Below are 9,373 nucleotides of genomic sequence, written 5' to 3'. Positions count from 1 at the left end.
AAAAATAAAAATAATAATTAAACAAAAAAAACTGGTATCTAAAAAATACTATTGTCAATATCACACTGTTTTGCTTGAGCACTTCTGGAACTTTCTTGAACTTCACATAAACTCTGGTTATAGTCTGGTTCTTATTTTATTACGGTGGTAACGTTAAATACGCACCCCGTGATGCCTTGGTCATTCCCACTCTGATGCGGCAGGATTGACACGAATCATTGGCAAACGGATACTGTGTTGAACAACGATGACAGTATCGTTTCATCGCTCTGTACCCTTCAGTATTCCAAGTATGATATGGGCATGTGTTGTTCGTGTGTCCCAATCTGCGACAATTTGTACAGTAACATTCTCCGCGTAACTCATTTGGACACTTGTCGAATGGATGCCCCTTCTCCTTGCACTTGAGACAACCTGGTTCTGGGACCGGTGCAAGTCTGGTCTCAATAGTCTGAGTTGCTACTGTTCTAGTTGATTTCGGCACGATGTCTTTAGCGACTTTGCTTACCGCTGCTTGCCACTCTGGTTTTGAGATGATTCGTCTCAAATTTATCTCAAGTAATTGAGATGCTTGGCCAACACCAATCTGACACGGTACAGCAATTGATGGAATTGGCATTTCTGGTAGTTTCACTGGTTCGGTTACTGGTTTTTCTGGGATAACCAGTACAGAGTTCTTTTCTTCATATACTAACACGTTACTGTTACGTCGATGGAATCCAGATAATAACGTAACATCCATTGACACAGGAATATCAAAATTTAGATAGCTGGCTGCTGTGGCAAATGCTGGATTGAGCCAGTATGAATTTCTATCGCCGATTCTTCCGTGAAACCGTTGATTTCTGAGCAGCTCTCGGTTCTGCTCTTCTTCTGGTCGTGACACTGATGAAGTCTGGATCAGGCTCCCCAACGAATTCATACTAGAAAAATATGACTGGTTAACCTATGCAACGTACTAGTGTTAGAACTATTTTAAATTGCACTTTACAATATTTTACTTAATTTTATTATTTTGTCGAACTAACGACTCATTATCCGACTCTGGTTTATTTCGGTTTGACCGACGTGGTATTTTAAGATCATTAATACTAAAAGTACCGATTAATACATTATTTTTATCGCAAATATTTACCAAACTGTTAGAGTAAAAACTGTGTATATAATACGGACCTTTACGTGGAGGTGCAAGCTTACCTGCGAATCCATCAACCTTTTTACTTAACTGTTTGTTTCTGATATATACCTCAGCTCCGATAACAATATTAATATTTGGGTCAGGTAGTAAGTCATCCTGACGGTTTTGAGCTTTTATCATGAATGATTCGACATAATGTCGAAGTTCATCAATTAATGATAAGACGGTATTGCGATTATCTGTCTTATTTAGTTCGGTTAATACTTTTCCACCCCGATGTAGATCTAAGTATCTCGGATCTCGACCAAAATTCAGGTACGCTGGGCTGACGGTCAGCGAGCTGTGAACAGATGTATTATAAGCATATACAAGTTCAGGTAAATTTTGGTCCCATTTGGAATGTTTATCTGAAAGAAAAGTACGAATTAATGATTTTAAATTTCGGTTTACTCTCTCCACAGGATTAGCCTGAGGATGATATGCTGGCGTTAGTTCGTGGACAATCTGGTGATCTTGCAAATATTCTGCAACAGTTTTATTCACAAATTCTGTGCCGTTGTCGGTAACAACAACTCTTGGGTAACCCCATCGGTTGAATACGGCTCTCAAGAAAAACACTATTTTATTACCTGTTGGCTCTGATATTGGCTGAACTTCCAGGTATCTTGAGTACATGTCACACAAGACAATGAGATGAGTTTTCTGATGTTGTGATCTGGGCAATGGTCCCACAGTATCAACTGATACACTCTCCCATAATTCAGTGATCGGCCTATGTCCTGGTGCAACTTGCGGTGGATTTGTGTCTGGTTTGTGGATCTTGCAGACTTCGCAATTATTTACATAGTTTAAAACGTCGTGGTACATATTCGGCCAATAATAGTGACTTGATACGTGGTGATATGTTTTTGTTGTGCCGCCATGTCCGGATACTAATTCGTCATGCGCATTCTGAATGATTGCCATGCGCGCTTCTGGTTTTACAACGAGTTTCCAATGCTCTGGCGCATCTTCAAATATTTGTGTCGGATGTCGTGGTCGATAGTAATATAGGTCGTTGTCTATATATTTCCATTGAGGGAATCGGTCTGGTGTAGCCTTGACCTCCTCAACTTTCCTCGTGTACCACTGGTGTTGTACGTCAATGACTCGACTGAGCTTCTCTGTCTCGGGTTCAACACCCTCGTATGCTCGTGAGAGAGCATCAGCCGCCTCGTTGTTTATACCTGGTCGATGAACTATAGTTATAGTCCACAGCGAGTACTCTGCTACCCATCTGGCTAAACGTCCTCGTGGATTTTTGATGTTCTGTAGCCATCTCAAGCTTGCATGATCGGTAACAACCGTTACTGGATATTCTTCATAATAACCCCTCAGTTTTTGATATGACCAAATAACTGCTAGGCATTCTTTCTCAGTAGTGGTGTAGTTACGTTCGTGTTTGTTCAGCGATCTGCTGATAGCAGTGATGTGGTACTCCCGGTCTTGAGCTTTCTGTGTTAATACAGCTCCAATTCCGGTATCACAGGCATCGGTATATAATATAAATGGTAGATTATAGTCTGGTACGGTTAAAGCTGGTGCATTCAGTAATAATTCTTTCATCTGCTTGAACGATTCTTGCTGTTCAGCACCCCAAGTCCAAACTGATTTCTCACTGGTGATAGAAGTGAGTGGATTTTGAATTTTTGCTACCATCTTCATATGTCGTCTGTACCAATTTACCATTCCCAAGAACCTCCTGAGTTGTTTCTTGTTAACTGGTTCTGGGTAATCTCTGATTGCGCTCAGCTTGTCTGGATCCGGGTATAGTTCATTTCCTTTGACGATGAACCCCAAATACTTCATCTCCGCAACGCAGAAACAGCATTTTTCTCGTTTTATATGCAGTCCTACTTCCCTGAAGACTTGGAATAATATCCCCAGAGTCTGTAGATGTATGTTGAACGTTGGCGTTGCGATGACCCAGTCATCCATATACGGATGGATATAATTAATCCAGTACGCTGGTAGATTAAGCTGGCGTAAAACTTTTTTCATAGTCTGTATTATCAAATCCATATTTCGCTGGAAAGTTCCTGGTGCTGTGGATAATCCAAACGGCATTCTGACAAACTCGAATGATCCCATTCCTTCTACAGCAAACGCAGTGTACTTGCGATGTTCTGGTTTAATCTGAATTTGATAATATGCGTTAGTACAATCGATAACACTTCGATACGCACCTTCTCTGATTACTTCCAATGATGTATCAATTCTTCGCATTGGATAATTTACCATCTTCATAATTTTATTTAGTGGTCTGTAATCGATGCACATTCTCCATGTTTTGATGTCATCCGCGTCTTGCCCTGGTAATAGTTTCTTCTTAACCATTACTGGCTGAAAACTCCATTCACTGGTGCTTGGCTGGATAATTTTCTGGTCCAACAGTTGTTCAATAATTTTATGTAAAGCTTCAGTGACCTTGGGTGATCTTCTGTAGGGTTTAACACGTATTGGTAGATAGTCGTTCAATTCAATTTCATATTCAACTCCTTTTAATGTACCTAGATCTGCTTGGTCCATTAATTTAAATTCGGCATCTAGAAATCTTGTTAATTCTGCTTGTTCGTCTGGTTGTAAATATATTGTGCATATGTGGTTACCTGGTTTAATTTCTTGACACAACTTGGGCTGGTTGTCGTGTTTCCACGTCCACATCATTTTATCTGCACATAAATTAATGCCGTGGTCCATCATAAATTTCATACCAAAAATAATATCATCTGGCATCTTGTGAAATACTTCGAACCATGTGTTGATCTCGACACCATCTATTTCAATATTGACGAATATCTTCTTGATGCTTTTTATGGCTGAGTTGTCTGCTAATAGAAATGAATTTTTATTTGCGTCATATTTCGTTTTAATTATATTATCCGGTATTTGATCTGCAACCTTTAGTGTGATAAAATGTCTACTCGCGCCCGAGTCGAATAATGCCGTGCAATTGATGTTGTTAATTTTAACTTGACAAATAAAATGTTTACTTACATTTATTTGCATTTTTTCGCCTAGAGTTGCTCCCGCTGGTACATTAAGCGTGAATTTTTTGATCTCTTGGCCACTGGTTTGTCCTCTTCTTTCTCTGATTGGACTCGGCTCAAAGTAATCACCTCCGCAACTCTTTGCTAAACAGTTTCCCATGCTGGCAATCACTAGATAGTTACAATCACCGTTTTCACTTTCTGTAAATGCGTCCGGCTCGCTGGATAGCTCGCCGTTATCTGTTTCCGTTTCTCTCCCGCTCGAGTGATGACTGCATGCCTCCCTTCCCCTCCAAAGTGTAGCGTGGGGTGATTGCTGTCGGGCGAGTACAACCCCCTGTACTTGTTGCACTCGCGCTGCTAGTTTTTTATACAGCTGCATGTCTTTACAGTCTCACCTACTTTCAAACAATTCACACAGATATTTACTCGTTCATTTCTGCAGTCCCGGGATCTGTGTCCTCCTCTTTCTCCGCAGTTAAGGCAAATGTAAGTGCCTCCGACCGTTCTTGTAGATGATCTTGATGTATTTGATCCTGATCTTTTGTTCCGGTCGTTCGAGTTCGATCTGTCTCTGTGTCTGTTATTATTTCTTTTGTCAAATACGACATTGATTTTCTTGTCGTTTGATTTGTCACTGTGTATTTCTTGTTCTGGAGAATTTTTTATCGCTGGTTTTCTCAGGTGCCTCTTTTTTCTGACGAGTCGTTGTACTCTTTTTTCTTCCCCTGATTGTGAGTCAGTGTCAGTCTCTGATATTGAGTCCCTGGTGTTCTGCAATCTCCTCACAGTTGACCTATTTACATCTCTGGCCTTTCTTTTATCAGCTAGTCTTCTTTCTGCTGTGGCTATTGCCTCAGCTAGTTGTGTATACGATGAAATTACTGGCATAGTATTAAGCTCAGTTTGCATCTCTGCTGTTAATTTTGGTATCAATATATCTAGCTCTCCTTTTAAGCCTAGAGGTCTGTCTAGTTCCTTGAATCTTGTCCTCATATTTCTGATGAATTCTTGGGTGTCTTCGTTTTTTCGTTGATATGTATTGAATAATTCTTGCAGTACGTCAGTATCTTTCATCGTCTTACAGAACGTTACTTTGAATGAGCGTTCGACTTCTTCCCAGTTTGACCATAGGTCGCAGTTTTGATTTATCCATTCTTCTTCGTTAATGGCAATTTTTAATAATTCCAGTCTGTCTTCAAAATCGAATTTCTGCTCTCTGCATACGTCTGTTAGTTTCTTGATCCACTGCTTTGGTTGTGATGATTTTGTGAATCTCAATCCTTTCACCCTTATTAAAGTTTCCATCAGATGTATTTTATCTGCTATCTTTTTCATTGAATTTTCTCTATGGCTTTGAGAAATTGTGATCGGGTAATTTGTTTGTCCGTGATAATCACTTAGATAGTCTGGCCTATACGTTTGGTATTGGCTCTGGTATTGCGGTCTATGATACTGTTGGCGTTGTTGATATTCTGTCCCACACTGTTGTTGTGGTGGCTGGTACGTTTTATTGTATTGTTGTGGAGCTGGTTGATACGTCGTATATTGCTGTTGTTGCGCTGTTTGATATCCCAGGTGAGCACTGTAGTTGTCTGTCCTCACGTATTGTTCTTGTGATTTCTTATTCTGTTGTTTACTGAATACTTGTGTTGAATTCGCTATTTCGTCTGGTTCTAACGTATCATCCCATAGCTGTACATCTTTTGCTATATAATTTATTATTGAATTTTGCCAATGACCGTTATCATTTCTTTTTAGACCTAATTCTCGTTCTAAGTCTCTGATTAAATTTTTGTCATTAATCTGTGGTATTGATTCGATTAGTTCAATACGCGCTGCTGCAGTTTTTTCGTCCTGTATTCTCGTTTTTGCCCATCGGATCCAATTCGCTGTTGTTTTGATCCACTCTGCTTCCTTTGCTTGGAGTTGTTCCGTCTTTTCAATATTTTCCAAGAATACCTGCGCTTTTAGTCTGTCTAATCTCCACACTTTTTCATCTTTTGTCAAAAACGTTATATTTTCATCCCTTATCGATGTATCACTGGTTTGGGGATGATCGTGTAATAATATGTCTCCATCGTTCATTTCTTTTCGGAAATCATAATTTGCTGCTTCTTGCCATTGTTCTGTTCTTTTTATTGTAAGTGGCTTTGTTAGTGTTCTGCTTTCGGTTATTACTGGGACTCGTTTTTTTATTCCCTGGTTTGACGGTTGAGGTTGCTGGTTGCTGATACTTTCCCTCTTAGTTGAATGTCCGTCTATTCTGATTTCATCCTGGTCTAATTCTTGAATTTCACTTTTATCGAGTCTTTCCTTGAGCTTCTGAACTGTCTCGTTCAGAGATTTTACCACTCCCTCTAAGTTCTTGGTTTTCCTTGTTCTGACCATCTTGATAGTTTTCCGACGAGTAAACCGAAAATAAATTTACTAAATTTAAAAATAAAAAAAATGCAGAGAAAAAAAATGAAAGAAAAAATGAAACGAAGAAAATATAAATTGATTGATTTTCTGGTGACCAAAATTTCCTGTCCTTGCCGCTTGTTTACACCTGTTAACTTTCAATATGTCTGTATTAATATTCGCGTCACGTATCACGGATTAAGAATTTTTATCAAAAAAAAAAAATCAAAAAATAAATTTTAGATATAAAAATTAATTTAAACTAAAATATATTATTTTATTTTAAGTTTTTACCAGATTTTGTATTAACTTTATATTAGAAATATTTAAATCAATACCTGGTTGCACGTGGTTAAATTTTTATTTACAATTTTATCTTGAATATCTTACAGATTATATCCTGAAGCGTTTTAATTTCCAATGTTAAAACGTATTTTATATCTTTTTGACGTGTTTTATTTTATTTCAGCAACAAAACTATTTTATGTAATAAAGTTTTATTTACTGATATTTGTTTACTGCTGAATACGTGATGCGTAATAAATTAACCTTGTCAACAACTTTATAGTTGCGTCTTTATTCAGAAAAAGACATAAATACTTGTTAACGATTGTTTCTGGCAGGTGGCGTTAGATATTATATGTAACCTTTGAATTTCTTTATTACCGACCGTAAGGTTGATGAATTCCTAGGTAGAACTCTGTAACAAATAAATTCAAATTTAAATATTAGCCGCCTTTGCGACTTATCGCCTATTATGTTTTGATCTGGTTTTCTTTGTAATAATAATACTTAGTCGCGACAATGAGTCATCCCTGGCTGTTCGGGTATGTTTGTCGATTTTATTTTTCTGTTACTAAGCAGATTATTATTATTATATTAAATAAATTTTAAGTCTGTGTTTCCGGTTTGTTACTAAGCAAAATTTTAGTCTTATTTTCTCTGATTTATATTATGAGAGTCTCTGTTTACTTGACTAAATTTTAATTTATGCTTATCCAAACTCTAAGTCTTTTATTTCTGTGATTTTGTCACTCACTTAGTTTTATTTACTTAACAGAAGTTACTTCCTGTTTGCTTTAAGATTTTAATCTTTACTAAAATTCTATTGTGAAAAAATTTTATATTCAATATTTTTTTTTGTTTAGACTTTTACTTAAATCTTTTTTTGTTATATCCGGTGTTTTTATCTTTTGATAAATATTTTTCACTAAAATATTTATCTTAAATACTTAATTCTAATATTCTTAATATCTATTTTATAAAATACTTAAAATTAATTTTACACTAATTTCACTTTTATCACTTGTAAAATCACTTAACAATATTTTATCTTACTAACTATGATTATCACTGGTATTTACAATAATTCCAAAGGAATTTCTTCTTTGGTTTTTGTTTCTTTCCCGAGCTAAAAGAAATTCTTTAGAAAAATAATTCTCGGGTGATTTTTCTTTTAATATTTCCGGTCTGGAAATAAAAATAATAATTTTGAAAATAAAAATAATAATTTAAGTGAATATTTTTTCACTTTTTTTGTACGTTCCCGGGCAAAAAGAAATTCTTTAGAAAACTTACTCCCGGGTAGTTTTCTTTTTAAACAAAATGTAATTTTTTTAACAAAAAATCAAAAAATAAACTAAAAATGAAAAAAAATGTTATATTTTTACAGCAAAAAATATTAAAACTTGCGGTGTGCGTTTTCTTTCTGATAAAACGCTGAAAAGTCACAGCTTTATGAATTTTTTCTGGAACAATTTTGTATAATTGAACCCGCTTGTTATTTTCTGATCTTATTTGGTTTTTATTTCGCAGACTCTACTCGAAATTATTGCTTTATGTCTGAATGATCTAATTATGCAGTGATTAATTGAATTTACGTAATTAGATGTTGTAATTTTTACTCAATCAAATTGACTAAACCCGACGGCATTATTGCTTACGGCAAAGTAAATCAGGCTTAATTACTGATTGAATAATTGGCTTAATTAGTTTTCTACTAACTAAAACCCGTTGGGTGCCATTGTTAATAACAATGGACTATATATCGGCTTAATTAATTGAATAAATCAATTAAAACCCGTTGGGCGCCATTGAAACGGTGGGTTGCCGTTCAAAACTGTAGTTGATGGTGGAACAGCCTTTTCGTGGGTTACCCTAGTTAACTCAGACCCATGAGACTCTTATTTTATATTCTTTTTAGGAATATACCCGAACTGGCCTTACAAATCTAAACTAACACTAGTACTTAGCCTAGATCCGTGTTCGGTGGATGGTGATGTCCCTGATGACCTTGGACTGGCTGGATAACTGATGAATATGTGATTATAACACCTTAACACTAAAGGTGGGCAGGATAGCAGGTGAATTCACTCAAACACTGGTATCGTTTATTAATTAAGATTTTATTAAGGGAAAATACTTAATTAATGCCACTTCACACACACTTATCAGTATTATTAATTAATAACCGTAATTAATAACGGGAGGCTTACGCAATTCAACTAAGTGTGAACTGGATCAATCTGAGATAAAGTTAAACTAAATGTTAACTTTATTACTGATTAACTAACTGTAATGCAGTACTACTAGATTGACTGGTAATGAGCGGGTAAACTATTACAAGGAGTTTAAGCGTTCAAACCTTAAAAGCGCTAGAATATTACAAGGATTCTAGCGAGTCTAAGGGCCGTTATACCTTAAAAGCACTCATTTGATTGACCGCGCTCCCTTATATAGTCGTGCCGACGCACTGTCTCACGTGACATTACCTGAGGTCACCTGATGTCGGAGGCGCACGAGG

At 36.5% G+C, this 9,373-nt stretch overlaps 1 protein-coding gene across 1 annotated transcript; it reads right to left on the bottom strand.

Moving 5' to 3' along the window:
- Positions 1 to 511: 511 nt before the first annotated feature.
- Positions 512 to 6,558, bottom strand: LOC130670457 (uncharacterized). Its single transcript, XM_057473865.1, has 2 exons — positions 4,175 to 6,558; positions 512 to 923 (listed from the first exon to the last, which is right to left on the bottom strand). Exon 1 carries the CDS (start codon positions 6,556 to 6,558, stop codon positions 4,528 to 4,530), a length of 2,031 nt encoding a protein of 676 aa, XP_057329848.1. The 3' UTR covers positions 512 to 923; positions 4,175 to 4,527.
- Between the last annotated feature and the right edge of the window lie 2,815 nt (positions 6,559 to 9,373).

The sequence above is a fragment of the Microplitis mediator genome, chromosome 6 (assembly GCF_029852145.1).
Source record: "Microplitis mediator isolate UGA2020A chromosome 6, iyMicMedi2.1, whole genome shotgun sequence".
NCBI classification, from domain to species: domain Eukaryota; kingdom Metazoa; phylum Arthropoda; class Insecta; order Hymenoptera; family Braconidae; genus Microplitis; species Microplitis mediator.
The sequence above is the reverse complement of the archived record's forward strand: the minus strand, read 5'-3'. Positions and strand labels throughout refer to the sequence as shown.